Here is a 19,155-nt window from a genome sequence, read left to right as displayed (position 1 = left end):
GGCCTCTCTTTCATACTCCCCTATCTCACTTTTACAAAAGGACGTACCCTCTCTGTTTGCCCTCTGTTCCTCCCCTGCTTCCTCGTTTCTCCCAGGCTCTGTCCCTCCCCACCCAAACCCCCAGCCCAGGGTAGGCCAATGCTATTGGTGCTTCTTCTCTTCGGGACCCAGTTCCATATTTGTCTTTGATATGTCTCCTCTTTCTGACACCTCCTTCAGTCCTTCTCTGGACCCCAGGGCCTAAGAGTCAATGCTGACTGGGAAAGGGCCATCTGTCTCCTACCCAGTTCAAAGCACTTTAGTCTGCCCTGGCCATAGGGCTGTTCAGAGAAGGATGAAGAAGGAAGAATCCAGCCATTTTCCGATCCAGTGCCAGTTAGCCCACTTAATCATCCCAAAGGTGAATGTGCCCCTTGCCAATTTCTCCTCCGGACTGAGTCATCCCCTCCATCCTTCTCACCTCCCTAAACACCATTTCCAGTAATGTGCACATTACCCTGGTACCCAAGAGACAGGACCTTTGATTTTGGGCCAGTCATTTCTTTGGGTCAGTGTTCCCCCACTTGACAGGGGAAGTGTGAGATTTACACCCTCAAATGCTCCAAAATCCTCCAGTGAAATAATTAAGTTTTTTGTTTTATTTTTGTTTTTAGATTTGGGGGGAGGGATTTGAGGAGAGAGGAGAGGAGATGGGGATGAGAGTGTTTTTAAGTCTGAACCTCTGTCCTGAGCTGTCCCCATGGGTACTCAAGGAAAAAGGGGGAACAGTTTTGCCAGCAGCTCCAGAGAACAAAGAGATGACCATTTTTCTTTAAGCTGGCCCCCGTGAGGGTCTGTGAGCAGCTTCTACTGGATTTGTTTGGATTCTGTGTATGTATTTATAATTTATTTGAAATGTGATGGATAAAGTGTTCTCATTTAGGGGCCGAAGTTAGCAACTGGCCCTTGAGCTAGGGGAAGGAGGGTGGAGTGGGTATTCACTCCTGCCAACGACGCCTAGCCCAGAACTCTCCCTAGAGCAGAGAACTCTTTCTCTTCCTCAAGAGGCTGGCTTGTTCTTATCCAGATGGGCCTTGATTTAGGCTATGGCCTCTCTTTCCATGACCGACCTGAGAGGAAAGGCTCCTTCACCTCATGACCTCCAAAGGGCTCGGCTAAGCCAAGTGCTGAGGGCAGAGCTGTCCTCATAGTACTCCTGTCCCCTCCAATCAGGGCTGGCACTACTGCTTTGCCTAGTAGGGCCTGAGGTAGGAGACCATGTCTGGTTTCTTCAGACTGCAGGAGGCTGACAGGCAAGGCCTTTGCCCTTTGCCCTCCTAAACTCTGACCCTGCCAGAGTGCCCACCCAGGACCTTTTCTGAACTTGAGTTCTCTCCACTATCATGGTCATAGGTCTCCTACTTCTGGGATTGAAGATCGGGGTGGGGGGAGAATGTTGCATGTTGTTTTCTGGTGCTTGTTATTACACATTTGAATAAACAGTGCTTCAAAGCATTTGCCATGAAGGAGCCAAGACTAGAACCCTTCCAGAGATTTTTTTTTTCCTCTTCTTCCCGTCACTTTAAGTTCTTGGACAAATATCAGTATTTCCACCAAAACATCATTCCTCTCCACTCTGCACTCCAAGCAATAGAGTCTGTGTCTTCTCTTTTGGTGGCACCAGTTAGTCCAGAGTAACTGAGGCTCATTAGCAGATTTAGAGCAAACTCAAAAGGCAAGAGAAGTGGTTTCCACAATACTGTTTCCATTTGGTCTCCTACCATCTGTGACCCAGACAAGCTTCCTGTCAGGAGGTGAGGACCATATGCCTTGCCCTGTTAACTGTAAAGGTTCTTTCTGAACAAACTTGCACCTCTATCTCCCTTCTGACTTGCTACCTTTACATTCCCTAGAAAAACACTCTTGGGCCTGAAATTACATTCAATTCCACCACGTTCCCTAGGGATCATCTGTGGTCCTCAGGTTAAGGATCTCTGCCCTCAGAGATTATCTTTGTGGTACTTAAACCTTCCCTGGGTGAAAATGAGAAGCAAGTCTGAGGTCTTGAGGTCACAGACCTTGACTTACTTGCCTCCAATTTGGTTTCCCTTTAGCTGAAGAAATGACTATGGGAGAGCTATGTGGAGTTGAAGAGGGAAAAGAGAACTAGTATCTCTTTTCTGATGTGATTGGGTAGGGGGGGTAGGCTTTTGTCTCTTGATTGTGTGAGGGTGGGAAGAAATGTTATCAGCTGAGAAGAAAGAGGATGATTAAGGTATTTTCCAGGCCGTAGCAAGGAAAATGACAGATCTGATTAGAAATCTCCCTATGCCGAGGCTCTGGTAGCAGCCCTTCCAGCAGAGAAAATATTCATTAGAAAAAGAAGCCAAAGTGATGGATGGAGTCGGGGTCCAGCCAGGGTTTGGGAAGAGGCGGTACAGGGTATTGATCGCAGTTCTCAGGAGAAGAGAAGGATCAGCAGAGATGCTGCAAACACCAGCAGCCTCTGGGCCACCCCAGTTCCGGGGCTGGCTCTGGCTCGGAGATAGCCTTCTGTCATCCTGACAGGTGATCTTGATCAGCTCATCTAGATCCTCCCAAACCCAGACAACGCCACTCCAACCCTCTGCCCTGCATCAGGGCAGCGTGGGTTTCCCACAGATGTAGCGCAACACGGGAGACGAGGACCCTCCCCCCACTCCAACCCTTGTGTCCTTCAGCACATCCTACAGACTCCCTCCCCTTGCCCTTCTGATTCACAGCTCCCACCTCCCTGCACCTACCCTATTCGATCTACTGGGGAGCGAAGTCGCTTCTTGACCGCCAGCCCGGGAAGGGGCGCCAGCCAGCTGGCGGAGACACGGCTTAGAGGGGCGTCTTGGGCAGAGAGGTTTGGGGCTAAGGTGTGTATGCAGTGAGCTTGGAAGAGTGATATGGTAGCACAAAGAATGTCTGCACAAGGGTTAGGAGAGGAGGTCCTGGGGCTTTGGTCTTTTTGCCCCCCGTATTTGGGCATTTTGGAGGGGCTTTTGCTGCAAGCACGGTAGGCAACAGCAACCCCTCCAAGACTACATTTCCCAGAAGGCTATGCGTGAGGGAGCGTGAGGGGCAGGCAACCTGTGCTGCGCTTGCGTAAAGAGTGAGCTGGAAAGGTGGGAGGGAGAGGGGAGGCGTGCCCGCGGCGGGGCTTGGGGGGAGGGGGCCGCGCGGCGGAGGCGCCGGGGCGGGCGCGCGTCCGCGGCGGTGATGGCGGTGCGTGAACGCGCGGCGGCAGCAATGGCCGCTCTGGAGCGGCGGGTGCCGAGTCTCGATGACTTCGCGGGACAGAGCTGGAGCTCGTGGGTGGAACGGGCCGACCTGCCCGCGGCCGACGGTGAGTGAAGCTCCCCTAGAGTCCGGGGACCCCATCACTGTCTCCCCTCCCCCTCTCCGGGCCCCCGCCAGCAGAGGGGAGCCGCCGACGGGAGCCGCCGTCCGGCTCCCCGGCCCCCCAAACAAAGGACCCGCCGGGTCCTAGTGCCCGCCTGCTCCGTCACCTTCGCGCCTCCGGGTCCTAGCGCCGGCTCACCGCCCGCAGCCCACCCTGCCCACCTCTGCTTCTGTCGGTGCCCAGTACCTGCCCCCACATCTGCTTGCTTTTATCTTTCTCTTCGCCTGCTGTCCTCTAGCTTCCGCCCCTCCTGCACCTGCCTAGGGCTTTCCCCGTCCGCAACAGTCCTCTCCACGTGTTTCCCACGCACCCCACTTCTGTGCCCCCCTCCCAATCCCCCTTGTTCCTTCGCCTTCTGCCCCACACCTCCTGCTCCTCCTCGGCGTTTGCCTGCCGGTTGCGGTGTTACTGGACCCCCCACCCCGCCGCCCCCTCCGCATTAGTTCGTCGGTCCATCCATCAATCCATCCTCCCTTCCTCCCTCCTTTCGTCCATCCATCCCTCTATGCCTCCGACCCTCAGTCCTTTCCCGGGCCTCTTGCCCTCCCTCTTGGCTCTCTCCCCTGACCCCCCACCTTCTCTAGGCCCCTGAGTGCCTTTAGTAAGCGGGCTGACAGCCCCTTCTGCTGATCTTTGTCTCCTGGGCCCCAGGGGGCACCTGGCCTCGTGGCCTTTGGGGTGACAGCAGGCATCACAGCCCTGAAGAAGTTTGCAAGTGAGAAGAGGTGGAGGAGGAGACCACATGGAGCGGTCTCTGATGACACTTGTTCTCCTCTGAGACATCCAGCTCCCAGCTCCGTTCTGCCCATCACTGCATTTAAACGGACTTAAGAGTGGGAGCTGCCCCTTGTCTCTGGCATGCCTAACCCACTACCCCTCATATCTGGAGATTATGTAAGACTGTCAGTGATCTTCTCATCCTAGAAAGGGGCAAACCTATTAGTAGGCGTTAGAAACACATCTAAGTGGAAACCCAGGCCACCCCAGGACTGCCCCATGCTGGGTGGGCAAGGATGGGGCCATTGTCAGGGTCTGGGTGCTTTGAGAACCGGAAATGGAATCAGATGGGTTTGGTGACTCAGAATTGATTTTTTTTCCAAGGGACAGGGAGGGGGCGTAGAGGAGGGGAGGGAAGAGGAGTAAGGTAGGGGGATGGGGGAAAGAGCTGCTTTGCACAGCTAAGATGTTTTTGTCATCAACCCAGAAACTGAGGTACAAGGGCAACCCTTGCCCAAAGCCCTCCTAAAAAGGGGAGTGGCTTGCATAGCTGACCAAGGGGACTTTGAAGATGCCATAGGACCCTCGATACAGCAGTTTCTGTGCTCTGTGACCATCCTGTCCATGCTGGACCTGAGAAGCTGGGTGCAACTTTGTCAGTGCCGTGGTAACCCAAGTGGAACAAAACTGCATTCATAGGGTTGGGGTCCTGGGAGAGTATCCGTCTGGTAAGGCACAGAGTAGCAGAAAGGACCCATCTGAGAAATCTCAAGAAAGGACTTGGAGATCTATAGTAAAATGTTAAGGATTGTTTCTCATTAAATGGGGAAACAGGCCCAGAAGGGGATCATATTTACCCACAGTCACTCAACTAGTCCGATTGGAACCCTGAATTGCACCTTGGAGTGAAGGTAGGAGTGAAGGAGTGAAGGTCCTTTCCATAGGCAAGGTGGCAGGATCCCTCCTAATGGAATCAGCTCATTCCAGAGGTAGCAGTTAAAGGAAGAATGGGTGCTTGAGAATGACCCACTGAAACGTTCTCCAAGTGGTCCTGAGTACCAAGAGTTTGTTAGGGAGGGTGGGCTTCCTATTGCTTGGCTGTCAGTGCTGGTTGGGTAGGAGATGGGGCTTCTGGGGTAGGGGTGGTCCTTCTGAGCTGTGTTTCTCCTCCAGGGTCTGAGTTGGAGGAGAGTAACAAAAACACAAAGAAGTTGGATGCCATGACCCTCATTAAAGAAGGTGGGAATTGACACACATTAGGGCTGGGGCCTGGGACAGATGGGAGTGGGGGGCTTGGTAAGTATCTTCTGAGCAGGGGTGGGGGAGTGGGGGTGGGGTGGGAGTGCTATCTGATCTTACAGGGAAACCCTGGGATCCCCAGCCCCAGTGATAAGGGCTTCTGTCATTGCAGACATGTCCATCTTCGGGCACTGCCCTGCCCATGACGACTTCTATTTGGTTGTGTGTAACCACTGCAGCCAAGTGGTGAAGCCTCAAGCTTTCCAGAAGCACTGCGGTGAGGGGAGCCCTAGGGAGGAGATAGAGGGGACAGGGCAAGGTGGAACACGGAACTCTGAGGTCAGGGTCAGTTGGGAGGTCACTTGGGTAATGGAGGAAGGCCTTGGAGATCAGAAGGCCCTGGGGGCGGCTTCAGAGGCATGTGGCGGGTTAGGGTGATTGAGCAAAATTCTAGCATCTAGCGGAATTAGGGGAAAAGCTAAAAGGTTCAAAAAGCTGGGTCCTAGAATTTTGAGTCTCGAAGACTCAGATTCAGGTGGGGAGATGGCAAATTTAAAATCTAGGCTTGGGAAATCCCAGAGTTTGTATGTGAGTCTGTGAGCAGGGCTAGGAGGTTGGAGAAGGAAGCAGTTGATACCACTCACCTCAATTACTCTCTTCACCTCCTGGTGGCAGAAAGAAGACATGGGCCCCTGAGCAAGCTTTACGCCCGGGCCCCACCCCCACCTCCAGCCCCTGCCAGCTCTCAGAAATGCCATGTAGTGAATGGGCAGGGCCCGGCTTGTAGGGCCCCAGGTTCCACCAAAACCTCCAGGGAGAAGGGCCAGGGGTCCCGGAGCCGTGGCCACCAGCCTCCTGACAAGACACAGAAAGACAACCTCTGGTAAGGAGAGGCTGGAGACTCCCTGAGACCGGCCTTGACCCTGACCCTAGCCCAGGGAGGGGTTAACACAAACGGAGGCAGCTCTGAGGCCATGGGCACTGCTCACAGCAGGAGGCAGCCAGCTCTCCCTGCAGCTCCCTTCCATGTGCTCCAAGCAATATGGAATCCCCTTTTCCCGTGTTCTGCACCCCTGCTGGAGCCCACCCAAATTCCCAAATTCCAGGGCTGGGAAGGAGATGGCTCTGGGCTAGAGTCCAGGGCCCAGGCCCAGCCCCCTGGCCCCCCAGCCCACACCCTCTCTCCATGTGTAGCCTTTTCGTGCCTGTGGTGAATCTGGAGAAGATGTCCAGTCTCCCGAAGCCCGATGGACACGGAATCAGAGTGGCCCCGCCCTCTGCTTTCCTCAGCCAGCCTGGTGGCCTCACCAAGGACTCCCCTGGAAAAACCCCCATGGCACCCCCTTCTAAAGAGCCTCCTGGGAGAGAGAGCATCGAGATGACCCCCAGCGAGGGCCCCAGTCACCGGGCTGAAGGCAGCCCGCCTGAAAAGGAGCCTAGTGGGGCCAGGCTGCCCCCCAAAACCCACCGGAAGATGGCCCGTGAGTAGTCATGGTCTCCGGGGTCAGGAAGGTAGTGTGGGGACCCTTTTGGACTGCTTTGTCCTTGGACCTGATGGAAAGGGGTCAGGAACCAGTGGGCCTGGCCACCACTGGTTGCCAGGGTACAGGAGCCCCTGGGACACCCCTTGATGTGGACACACGCTTGAACTCCTTGCTTTCTAGGAAGCTTCTCTCCAGCCCAGGTCTCCTGATCGAAGCTAAAGGAGCTTATGCCCAAGCAGGTGAAGGTATTCTTCCTCACCCTGGGCTGTTGACCTTTAGCTCTTTTCTCACCTACATCCGGGGTGCCAGACCCCTCCCATCGCTGGTTTCTCTGGTATCCCACATACCTGTGGCTGCTTTTGTTTCTTGATATGTGTTGCCCTGTTTTGAACTTGGCATTGTTATAGGGAGTGCCTGGGCTGGGAATGGGGATGGGGCTGGTTCTTTTGCCTAGCACAGAGCTACTGGCACCGGGAGGAGTTTTCTCTGGGAGGCTGCAGCCTCGGACTTGAAGGCCAGAGGCTCTTGTGTCTCAGGCCCAGCTCTCCCCAGGCGTTTCCTTGGGAAGTGGCCTTGGGGTTCACAGGAACTGTTTTCCTCACAGGGAAGGAGTGCGACCTCAACAGGCAGTGTGGGGTAATAAACCCAGAGACCAAAAAGATCTGTACGCGCCTGCTGACCTGCAAGGTAATGACAGTCCCACTGTGCCCGTGAGGGAGGACAGCACAGATTCAGGTCCTGGGCAGGGAGAGAAACCATAGCGTTAGCCAAGACCCAGCTCAGGGGTGGGGGTAAAACCCCAGTGACGCAGGGGAAGGGGAGGCTGCCCCCAGCGGGCCCACCGTGGGAACGGTAGGTAGGGGTGGCTCACAGATTGCCCCACTCCAAAGGAAGGTTCTGGACCTTTGGGGGAGTGAAACAAAGACCCACAAAGATACCCACAACCATACCCCAAACCCTCTCTCTCCACTTGCCCAGGCTAGAGCATCCTGCTGCCCCTTACCCCTGCTCAGCTCACAGCCCCTCTTTGCCCTTCTCCCTGCTCTATTCTAGATCCACTCGGTGCACCAGCGCCGGGAGGTCCAGGGCCGAGCCAAGGACTTTGATGTGCTAGTGGCAGAACTGAAGGCCAGCTCTCGCAAAGGGGAGTCTCCCAAGGAGAAGAGCCCAGGGCGCAAGGAGCCCACTCTCGAGCGCCCTTCCCAGGAGCCTCCCTCCTCAGTCCCTGTTGCGGCTGTGGCCACCCCTGGCAGCACCTTCTCTGCTCGCGCCAAGCAGACCTACCCATACTGTGCGCTGCCCAGGTGAGTCTAGGATCCAGGCCCCCATCTGGGGACACTTGGTCCGAAGCCATCAGGGACCCTGGGAGATCGGCCCAGGGAGTCGCACTCCACCCTGAGTTGGGGGGATACCTGGGGCCCCTGGCAGTGGTGTGGAAGTAGGGGGCTCCCGGCTTCTAACCCAGCAGACTGTAGCACCTCAGCCTCTCTAGCGTGCCGGTCCCAGTGCCTGGGATCAAAACACTTTCCCAGCTGCTTCTAACAGGCCAGAACTTGTAACTGGGGAGCCAAAAGGGTCAGGGTCCTGGGTGAGGCAGTCCTACTGTGTATTCATTCACTGGCCCCTTCGTGTGCAGAGGCTGCGCTGGAGCCCGGGGAGAGCCTGCCTTGCCGAAGGAGACACACACGCATCTCTGCCTGTAACACAAGGGGCAGACGCGAAGCAGGCTCAGCTCGCAGACAGGCTCACAGGAATATGTGATGCGAGAAGGGGGTTGAGAGGATTGACTGGGCTGACCAGAGCTGGGTGCAGTTAAGCTCAGAAGATTTTCTGGAGGAGGCGAATCTGGAGCAGATTTCCCCCGCCCCCCACCTCCAGGAGGCAGGGCCTGGGAAGTGAAGGGGCTGGGGAGAGGATCCCCCGGGAGCTGTGGCCCCTGAACTTTCCGGCTCTTACTCTGTGAGCTCCCTTCCTGTCCTCCTTCCTCTTTGTCTGACTGCCCAGCAGGGTGTCCGCCCTGGCTTTTTGAGCTTGGCCGGTTCAGGGACACCCCACCCTGACCCACTCCCGTCTCCGTCTCATGGCCCTCACATCCCCTTTGGCCCTTCTAGGTCCCGGGCCTCTTCTGAGAGTGAGTTGGATGATGAAGGCCCCTGTGGTGGTGATGGGGACCCAGGCCTGTTCCCCTTTCCCCTGCCCCGGGGTGGGGCCCAGGCCTCCAGCGAGGAGAGTGAGGAGGAGGGGACATCTGACGACCTCCACCTCCCCCCTGACTGCCATTATGCAACCCGGCCCCCGCGGCCACAGGCGGTAAGGACCTGGGGCCAGGGACCTGGGGCGGGGGGGTGGCCCAGCCCTCCTGACCCACAGCGTGGGGAGGAGGTCAGATCCCTTGTACAGGAGCCCTCCCTGCATCCCAGGCCCTGCTAACCATGGGAAGCTAACCCCTTCACTTCCTTCTGCCTCTAGTTCTGCACCTTTGGGAGTCGGCTGGTGAGTCCAGGATGTTACGTGTTTAGCCGCCGGCTGGACCGGTTCTGCTCAGCACTGAGCTCCATGCTGGAACGGCACCTCAGCTCACACATGTGGAAGTGAGTCTCTTTGGCCCAGAACTTCCCTCCCTAACCTCAAGCCCCAGACATACATGGGCTCCAGAAGCCCTGACTCTTCTCACATACCTATGGATGTGGTTTGGCCGTTTGTCAGGAAGACCCAGATGGAATGAACAGGAGGTGGGGAAACTCGGCAGCCCGAAGCCGGGCTAAGACAGGGCACGGGTGGGTGGTCTGGGAGCGAATCTCTCAGCCATCACTTCCAGTACCTCTTGGGTGACTAGGGATAGGGGATGTCCAAACTGAAATTTGAAATGAGGTTCTTAATGGGCCTGTACACTAGTTCTTTCCTGCCCTTCCCTGTGCTTTCTTCCTAACCCTCAGTTCCAGTGTCTCCCAGCAGATGGCAGCAAGGCCAGGGCTCTGTGGGCCATTTCTAGGTGGGGCACAGAGACTGGTGCGTGTTGGTAGGGACGGCCTCTTGTTTGCTGGGCATCACAGTGAGCTCTCTTTCTGCTGCAGGAAGATCCCACCGGCGGCTGAGCCTCCACCCCACCTTGTCAGCTCCCCACTCTCTGCTCCCCTGAGCCCGTCCTCTACGGGCAGCTGCCCCCGCCTCCCTGGCCCACCCCTCAGACCCACCTGCCCAGCCTCCATGCCCCCCGCCAAGGACAGCCTGGTCCCCAGCTACCCTGCAGGCTCCCCCAGCGTGGCAGCTGCCTGCAGCCAGGCGGAGTGCATAGGCGGCAGCCAGGCCATCACCTCACCACTGCCCGCCAACACGCCGTCCCCATCCTTCAGCAAACTCCCGCCTTCGAAGGCCAGCAAGTCGTCCAAAGGCAAGGACGGGGCTGAGGTGGAGGCCCCTTCTCGGAAGCGAAAGTTATCCCCAGGCCCCACTACTTTCAAACGGACCTGCATCCTGGACCCCCCTGGAAAAGGCAAACCCTCTGGCTGCCGGGGCCTCTCGGCCAAGACGAAAACAGCCCTGGGCATGGGGCTTAATGGGACAGTGGGGCCGAGAGTGAAGCGGGCAGGGCCCCTGGACTGCCGGGGCTCCCCTCATCAGCCCCCTACACCAGTCAAGGCTTCTCAGCTGGACAACCGGGGCACGGCTGGACACCCAGCCAAGGCCTTGCCCACCAACTGCCTCTCTGAGGAGGAGGTAGCCAAGAAGCGGAAAAACCTGGCCACTTACTGCCGGCCAGTGAAGGCCAAGCACTGCCAGGCTGGTGCCCCTCCTGATGCGGCCTGTTCTGTGCGCCGCAAGAAGCCGGGTCCAGCCATGGCCTTTGAGGAGAAGTGTTCTACACTGAAGGTACCAGCCCAGCTCCCTGAAGAGCACGGGCAGGGAAAAGTCAGGATGGACCAGGGTAGAATACACAGTGGGAACCTGACACAGAGAAGGTGCTAAGTAAATGTGTAGGGAAGGGATGAAAGAGGAATTTGAGAGAGTTCCTGGGCCACCTTCTCTAGGGGGAGGTAGGTCAGCTCTTCGAAAGGTAACCCAGCTTTTGTTTGATGGGTCTTCCTCCATCTCCAGCCCTCTCCCTTGAGCTAAGGAGATGCTGCCTCTCCCCTGCCCCCACAGCCGCTTCTGTTTTCATCAAAGGGCCACTTTCTGAATTGGCTGTGGCCCTCGCACCAGGAACTAGGGCTACCCCTGTCCCCTGGAGGAAAGGCACTTGGACTCCATGAACTCTGATGGGAAAGGTTTGGGCAGTGGGGTTGAGCCTGGGTTGCTGAGTGGTGGCCCCACACGCGGGGCAGCAGGGTGGGTGGGCTGGTCCAGTTCATTGGTTGTGCCTCTGGGCATCGGGGCATCCAAGGGCAGGGACCCCCCCAAGGTCCACACATGCACACGTGCCCACCTTGTGCATGTGCCCACTTCCAGGTTTTCAGGGGCCGGGTGAGTTTCCCAGGGTTTCTGATAAAGCCAGCAGCTAGGCTTATGTGCCTCTGCTGATGCAGCCCTGGAGTAGTCTGTTGTGGGCTAGCTACCCGGTCTCAGCCAGGAGGGACTTCCTGGCGGGGGAAAGGTGACGCCCTTCCGGTTCAGGCGCGGTCAGGTGCACACCAAATCCTCCGGTGCCCACGGGAGCGGGTGTTGGGCCGTGCCCCACGTGTGTGTGCATGTGTGCATGGGTGTTCTCAGGCTGTCCCTGCTGGGCTGGCCTTCATCTTCCCACTCACCCAGCCTCCCTTGCCATCCCAGCAGGTGGAAAACAAGCTTTAGCTCTAATGGTCCACACAGTTCAGTGGGTTGGAGGCCTGCTAGCCAACCCCCCCCCCCCCCCCCCCCCCCGCCCCGGCCTGACCGTGTCTCTTGTCTCTTGTCTTCTGCAGTCTAAAGCCCATTAACGAGAAAGTGCCTGCCCGCTGCGATGGAGCCGCCAGCACCTCCTCCCCTCCAGATCCGGGCCCCAGGCTGCTGCCGCTTTTTATAACTTTATATTATTTTTTTTAAGAAAAAAAAACTCTTTAAAATACCTCAAGACTGTCTCCCTGTTCTGTTGCTGTTAAGAAAATGTAAAAACAGAAGCATAGGAGAGGAAGGAAAAAGATGTAATAAAATGAGCGTCCTTGCTGTCCCCATCCGCACCCCGGGAGGCGGAGATGATAGGCAGCCAGACTCCAGCTCCCATCTCTTGCCTGCAGAAGTCTCTTACGCTCTTATATTTTTGTCCTTCTCAACAGTGTGGAAACGGCTGGGGTCTGTGTCACGGGGGCAGTCCTCTCACCAGAGAAGATGATGAGGCATATGGCCCTTGAGTGAGCAAGCCTAGCCAGTCTTTGTCCCAGAGATGACTCGAGTCCCACAGGGAAGGGAAACCTGACAGGGTGGGGAGCCATACCTCTGGCTCTACTCACAGGTCTTTGCCCTGAGGGTCTGTGGGAGTCAGCCAGGGCCCCTTTCCAGTCTTCCAGCAACCCTGAGCCTCCATCCTGGCTCTGAATTATTGCCTCAGTCTCTTCAGTTGTTCCTGCCCTTCCCGCCTCTCACTTCGCAGCCTTATTTTCCCAACCACTCGGGGAGCTCGAACTGAGTTGGTAACTGCTCTAAGGATGCCTGTGATTTCTGTGGGACAGCCTGTTTTGGTCTCTCTGCCCATGGCCTGTGGGTTTGCCCTTCTGGAAGGGGTAGGGTCTCTCCCAGGTAGGCCTCCTTAAGGTGAACCACACCTTTTTGGAGGCAGGAAAGGGAAAGGTATGATCACTTAACAGAGCTTCTGGTGTGGGAGGCAGCAGGAATGTGGGAGGACCTGGTCCCTCAGGATCACCTGGCTCCCTGGGCCTGAGCAGGCGGTGTGGAGGTGGGAAGGGCTGGGAGTGCCCTAGTTCTTCCCTTAAGCTCACTGGAGACTAGAGCGTGTCCCTCCTTTGGTCCCCAAACCTGAACTCACCAGGCACAGGGCACTATTGTTTGGCCTTGTCCTTTCCGTCTCCTTGCTTTTAGGCAGAAAAGACTCCCTTATTCCCTTAGCAAGACAGAAGGGCTGGCAGGAGAGTGTAGGCAGGCGGAGAAATCCAGGGTTTCTAGAAGACTGTTCAAACCACTGGTTTCACACTCTTGGTTCAGTGTCCGAAGTTTATGATTGGAGTTTGGGCGGAATCACTTGCCATAAGTGTAACTTCCACAGGCTACTTGAGGCGCAAGTCCTTGTGGACAGAAAAGTGCAAATGAGGTTGACCGAAGAAACCAGGCTGGCAGCCTGCTGTCGGGTCCCCTTGTGCCCCCGGGACTCTCTAGGGGGCCGACGCGCTTTCCCCCCAGCCCACAGAGGGCGCTGTGGGCGAGTCCGCCGTACAGCCGGCGGCGGCCCGGGGAGGGGCCTCTCCCGCCGTCGCGGCCGCCTCCGCGATCGCACACCCGGAAGACGCGCTCTAGCAGCTGTGAGTGTGCGCGGCCCGGGCCATGCAGCCACTGGAGGTAGGTCTGGTTCCCGCTCCAGCGAGGGAGCCGAGACTGACCCGCTGGCTGCGGAGAGGCAGTGGGATCTTGGCGCACCTGGTAGCTTTGGGCTTCACCATCTTTCTGACTGTGCTGTCCCGGCCGGGAACCAGTGAGTGTGCGAGGCGAGGCGGGGCCAGGAAAGGGGGCGGAGCCGGGATGCTGGAGGAGCTGCGCCTGGAGCACTCCGAGACCTGGCGTGGGGACCCCCGCGGTCGGGGGGGGGGGGCGGGCGTACTTTGGAGGGGTACTAAGGGCGTGGTGGGACGGCCCGGGAGGTGGGTCCTGGAAGGATCCGGCCCTGGGTGCTGGGGTGGAGAGGCAGACACTGAACTGAACTCGGTTCATCCAAAGCAGAGACCCTCATAGAGAATACAAGCAAAGAAAGCCAAGGTCCGTTCTAGGACTGGGCTGACAGCTGCGAGGTGCCGAATGGGGAACCCAGGCCAAATTGGTGTATACTTGTCCCCTTGGCTGGTCGACGTAAGGCCCCAGGGCTGCTCCACTTTGCACGGAGTTCCTGATTGGAGCTGGGGATAGCACAGTGACCTTTCCCCTGTAGCCGGATTATTTGGGCTCCAGCCAGCCACAGGGGCAGAAACAATGGTGCCCAACCGTCAGTCTGTTCTCTTTGATTCTTAGGTCTTTTCTCCTGGCACCCTGTATTCATGGCCTTGGCGGTGAGTTTGGGCTTATTTTCTGCAGCTGATTTGTTCTAATATGCCCCTAGGGAAGCATCCAGCCTTCCGAAGGCGCAGCTTTTCTGAGGCTCAGAGAGGTGGGGGGCAAGAGGGAGGGCTCCATCTTTCCCTGCAACCTCTGATTGGGAGACATAGAGGGCTGGGCTGTAGTTAGTGCCAGGTGGTTGAAGGGGGTTGGGAGAGTATGGAAGATGTATCTTTCTCCCGTAGGGTCTGAAAAGAGGAAGTAGAAGGGGTGTTGTCCAGTCACACACACACACACACACACCCGCCACTCCCCTGCCCCTTCAATATTCAGAAAGAATTTTTTTCTTAATGTTTATTTTTGAGAGAGACACCACGAGCGGGGGAGGGGCAGAGAGAGAGGGAGACAGAGAATGGGAAGCAGGCTCCAGCCTCTGAGCTGTCAGCACAGAGCCAGATGCCGGACTCGAACAAGATCATGAGCTGAGCCGAAGTCGGACCCTTAACTGAGCCACCCAGGCACCCCCGGGAAGAAGTTTAACATTTGCTAAAGATTTGCTTAACATTGGTCAAGAAGTGGGAATCATTGCCTGTGGAGGAGGAAGAGGTGGGGCGTGGATATCAGCCTGAGTGATAAGACTTCCCCTCAAGTGTTGATTCCCTATTGTGCCCAGAAATGCTGGCCTGTGATGCAGGAGGTCCCGGTGGGAGTTCTTTAGCCCCCATCTTTGTCCTCCCTGTTTGGATGTATGAGAGCACCCCCTTTTTCTTAGGCCTCCAAGCTGGCCTGAGGCTCACCGGCCCTCTCCTGTGTTCACAGTTCTGCCTCTGTATGGCAGAGGCCATCCTGCTCTTCTCGCCTGAGCACTCCCCGTTCTTCTACTGCTCCCGAAAGGCCCGGATACGACTTCACTGGGCAGGACAGAGCCTTGCCATCCTCTGTGCAGCCCTGGGCCTGGGCTTCATCATCTCCAGCAGGACCCGCAGTGAGCTGCCCCACCTGGTGTCCTGGCATAGCTGGGTAGGGGCTCTGACACTGCTGGCCACTAGTGGTCAGGCACTGTGTGGGCTCTGCCTCCTCTGTCCTCGAGCAGCCAGGGTCTCAAGGGTGGCTCGCCTCAAGCTCTACCATTTGACTTGTGGACTGGTGGTCTACCTGATGGCTACAGGAACGGTGTTCCTAGGCATGTACTCAGTGTGGTTCCAGGCCCAGATCAAAGGTACAGCCTGGTACCTGTGCCTGGCACTGCCCCTCTATCCGGCCCTGGTGATCATGCACCAAATCTCCAGCTCCTACTTGCCAAAGAAGAAAATGGAAATGTAAGTTCCTCTGAACTCTGAACGTAGGTGAGACACTTACCTGGGACTTAAATGTTTCCTCTGGTGACCTTCAAGGGATCCACTTCTTGTGCTTCTTAGCTGGGCCAGGGGCCGCAGAAACGCAAACTGCTATTGCTGATGACGATCCACGGGGCCAAAATGGGGAAATATACTGGGTGCAAGTGGAAGGTGATTGGGGTGGGGGCTTGGTCCTGAAGCCTCCACTCTTGATGGGAGACAGAAGTGTTGGGTGGCGGTGGTGTGGTGTGGTGTGGTGTGGATGGAGAGTTGGGTTACGGTAACTTATGAATGAGCACAATGGCTCTTTGGGTCTGTTTGAGAAAGCAGTGTGGAGACAGCCCATGGGTTATGGTTCCTGTAGGCTCTAATGTGCAACCGTAGGCAAGTCACATGTCTCAGGACCTCAGTTTCCATATCTGTGTCATGGGTGAGTTTCTAAACAATCTCCTAATATTCAGTGTCTGGCAGGTTGATGCCACAGAACACTCTCCCCGCTTCAGAACGGTGGCTGGACCGCTAAGCAGACTCAGGATATGATTCACACAATTGTTATTCTCTTATCCCTCTGAAGGGACAGGTCTGCCCTTGTGGCCTTCCAGGAATCTGTGCCGATTTGGCCCCTGGACTAGGGCACAGAAGGTCAGGCACTGTGGAAAGAAGGGTCCCGTGTGAGGCTCTCTTGAACTCCAAGACAGTAAAGGCACTGAAGTCACTTTAAAGCTTTTGAAGGAGCAGAAGGGCATTGGCGTAACCAAGCCTGTGGCTCCTGGCTGGGCATCTCAGCTCAGTTAAGAACTTCCTCCAGCCCACCTCCGAATCTAGGCTTGAGGGCCTGCAGGACGTGGGTTTGTACCTTCCTCTGACATGCGTTCTCAGTGGAAAGTAGTCCTGAGCACCTCATGTTTGCCCTGCCTAGGGCTCACATCTCGCCTTAGCACATAGCTTTGGGGCGGTATTCTGAAACTTTTAGAACAAAATAAGAGCTAAGGGGGAGGGGTAGGGCTTTTCTGATCTGGGGAAAACGAAGTCCCCCTGGTTCCCCTTCTCAGCTAAGCTTTTCTCAGTTGCGGTCTCTTGCCAGCTCTGTGGTCTAGCAGGGGGCTGAGTTTGGTGCCAGTTGGCAAGAAAGGGCTGGGCCCTCTTCCCTGCAGAGACCCCTCATTCCAAACTGAAGGTAGTTCCTCAGACCGCTCCCAGGGGTGAGGGCTGGATGCCAGGCTGGTTAACTGTGACCTGGCTTGGTCGGGGAGATGGGACCTTAAGATCATGGCCAGGACTGAAGACGGCCAAGCCAGTAAAGCTGATGTTGAGGCAAGCAGAGACAGCTCAGGGGACACTCTGGGAGGCCTGGGTATAGGGGCTGGAGCTCCAGGTCCCAGGAGAAGGGTAGGAGTTCCTGGATGGCAATAATTTAGACATCCCAGGTCTTCCTAAGATGTAAGACCTCCCTGGCCGGGCAACTCGGAAGCAGGGAGGTTGGTACGATTTAACAGCCCAGGAATTGGGACTGCAAGGGCACGAGCATCCTCTGAGGGGATCTCACTGGGTCAAAGCATCTCCAGGAGCTCTCCAGACCCAGAGCATCTAAAGGGGGTTGCTCAGAGGGTGATTGTACCTGTCTCCTTGCCTGCTCTTCTCTCTCAAACTACCCAATGTGGACTGAATGTGGAGGAGATGGTTCCTGGGGCATTCTTACCTAGGGTCACTTGGATTAGGGACTTCATCTCCTTCCCCCCACCCCCCCATCACAGCCAGTGCTGGGAGTCCCATCCTGTCTACAGCAGGGTGACAGGGCTGGGTGAGGTTCACCCGCTTCTGCGAGCCAAGCAGGCAGTGCCATAAAGCCTGAGCCTGCCTGAGGTGTTGCCTCCTCCCAGGTGGTGCGGGGGCTGGTGGGCGGGCGGGCAGGCGGGCTGACAGCCGGCAGTTTGCGTGGGCTGTGCCAGCTGATGTCTATTCCCAGCCCTCGGAGGAAGGGGGAAGTCATTTATATTCTGCAGGAGGAAGGGGCCCCAGCTGTCACCTCTCTGACCAGGAGGCCTGGAGGGCAAGGGCACAGGGCTGAGAGGAGGGCACAGGTGGTCTTCTGCTTAGCCTGACTGCAGTATAGGGAGTAGGTCACCAGGAGGAGCCCTTCTTCCCGGTTGGCCAGATTGTGGGGGGACTTCCCGCCCCCCTTCTCTGCATCTCCATCACCACCTGCCCTCACATCCTGGGCCAGCAGCTGGACAACCATTAGACCTCAGTGCCAGGGCACTCTTCCTCCAGCTGGGATCTCGGTGGCTGCCTGCTACATATGCCTCCTGCTTGTGTCTTTCCTCCTCCCTACACCCTCTGTTCCTCCCACCTCTCTGTGTCTCCCCATCTGGGATGTTAGCTGGGCCCCTCGGCAATGAGGCCTTGCTTCTTAGGGGAAGCAGCGAACAGCTGCCCTTTTGCCCTTGTTCCCTGGCTAGGAAAAGCTGCTAGTAGTCAGCCTGTACTGCCTTTAAAAAAAAAAAAAAAAGCCAGGGTGCTCAAATTAAAAAGAAAAAAAAAAAAAAAAAAAGCATGTCATTTGCACAAATTTGCATATCAGGCTCACTAAGACTTGATTCCAAATATGATATTTTAAACTCAACCTTGAGGACATTAGAAATGTAGATGTCTTTTGTAACCAAATCCAAATGGTAACAGGATTACCAGTCTGGGTTCAGACGCCCGCCGCCCCACCCAGTCCCCATCTATCCTGTAACCACTCCCCTGGAGCCCCACCAGGGCTGGGCTTGGTGTTGAATGGCAGGAGCCCTGTGTCTGGGGAATTCTTCCAGCCTCACCTTCTTGGCTGTTCAGCTGCATCAGAGGTAGGCCGCTATCCTTGCCAGCCTGTTTCTCCTCTCCCTACCATGTCACGGGACAGACTGCCCATCCCAGTCCCTGACACCGGAGTCCTGTCCCTTCTTTCTCCTGGTCTCCACCCTTCCACCCCCAGGCATGGCTGCTCTGGGTCTTGTTTTTCAAACCTCACCGTGGGAGATCCAGACCTCCTCCCTGAGCCAGCTGGCTGCTGTGCCGAGGCCTGTTCAGAGTTAATAATAATCATTAGCCGCACTGTGCTGGGGCCTTTCAGCTCCAGGGCCCTAGGCACTTGCAGGCTGAGCCAGCCAGCCCTCACCCCCTCCTCCTGGGCAGCTAGAGTGTAATGGAATGGAGAGGGCCTGGTCAGAGTCTCACTTCCTAGCCATGGCTTGAGGCTGCCTTCCTCTGGGAGTGGGCCCTGAGCTTCCTCCAAGTATCTTACTACGGCCCTTCCACCTGACAAAGATCAAGAGGTGGGGAACACAGCGTAGGCTCCCCTGAGAGCAGCCGTGGCGATTGCTGACCTTGAACCTCCAGTACTCTTGTCCTTCCTTCTGTTACCTGTCATAACTTCCAGAGGACACCCCTGGTCCTGATGCCCCAATCTCAGCATTTCTGGTCAGATTGCTTCTTAGGGGAAGCAATCCCTCAGGGAGCAGGGAGGCTTCCGGTTAGTGCTCCGCTGCTCCTGTATCCGGTGGACAGAAGGGCCTGTGTATCATGCGGTGAGAAGTGCACTGATCTGGGAGCCGGGAGAGCTGCGGTCTACATTTGCTCAGCTCCTAACACTGGTGTGGCTGTGGGCAAATTGCTTACTGCCTGACCTACCTCACAGGGATGTTGTGAGGGTTTGATGAGAGAATGCATGTTAACAGGCATTGAAAAGTCCAAAGCATTAAACAAATGTAAACAGGTGATAGTATGTTCTTGTCCTTGACTCTCTCACTCAGCCTGGCTC

General features: G+C 56.5%; 2 protein-coding genes across 4 annotated transcripts; both read left to right on the top strand.

The window, feature by feature from the left end:
* Positions 1 to 3,225: 3,225 nt before the first annotated feature.
* Positions 3,226 to 11,896, top strand: ATXN7L2 (ataxin 7 like 2). 2 transcript variants are annotated; one of them, XM_039251138.1, is made up of 11 exons: positions 3,226 to 3,352; positions 5,300 to 5,365; positions 5,538 to 5,642; positions 6,041 to 6,248; positions 6,560 to 6,846; positions 7,454 to 7,536; positions 7,903 to 8,153; positions 8,961 to 9,159; positions 9,319 to 9,440; positions 9,924 to 10,719; positions 11,748 to 11,896. In XM_039251138.1, the coding sequence occupies exons 1-11, from the start codon at positions 3,226 to 3,228 to the stop codon at positions 11,760 to 11,762; spliced, it is 2,259 nt and encodes a 752-aa protein (XP_039107069.1). In that variant the 3' UTR covers positions 11,763 to 11,896. The 2 variants fall into 2 exon arrangements, with proteins under 2 accessions (XP_039107069.1, XP_039107068.1); XM_039251137.1 differs by lacking the exon at positions 11,748 to 11,896 and having other exon boundaries at positions 9,924 to 10,815.
* A 1,390-nt stretch (positions 11,897 to 13,286) lies between these two features.
* On the top strand, positions 13,287 to 19,112 carry LOC120244510 (cytochrome b561 domain-containing protein 1). 2 transcript variants are annotated; one of them, XM_039251088.1, is made up of 3 exons: positions 13,287 to 13,332; positions 13,996 to 14,033; positions 14,839 to 19,112. In XM_039251088.1, the coding sequence occupies exons 2-3, from the start codon at positions 14,022 to 14,024 to the stop codon at positions 15,340 to 15,342; spliced, it is 516 nt and encodes a 171-aa protein (XP_039107019.1). In that variant the 5' UTR covers positions 13,287 to 13,332; positions 13,996 to 14,021; the 3' UTR covers positions 15,343 to 19,112. The 2 variants fall into 2 exon arrangements, with proteins under 2 accessions (XP_039107019.1, XP_039107018.1); XM_039251087.1 differs by having other exon boundaries at positions 13,287 to 13,465.
* Positions 19,113 to 19,155: the final 43 nt, after the last annotated feature.

This window comes from Hyaena hyaena, unplaced genomic scaffold, assembly GCF_003009895.1.
Source record: "Hyaena hyaena isolate Hyena2069 unplaced genomic scaffold, ASM300989v1 scaffold_390, whole genome shotgun sequence".
Taxonomy (NCBI): domain Eukaryota; kingdom Metazoa; phylum Chordata; class Mammalia; order Carnivora; family Hyaenidae; genus Hyaena; species Hyaena hyaena.
This window is presented reverse-complemented; position numbering and strand designations above follow the sequence as displayed.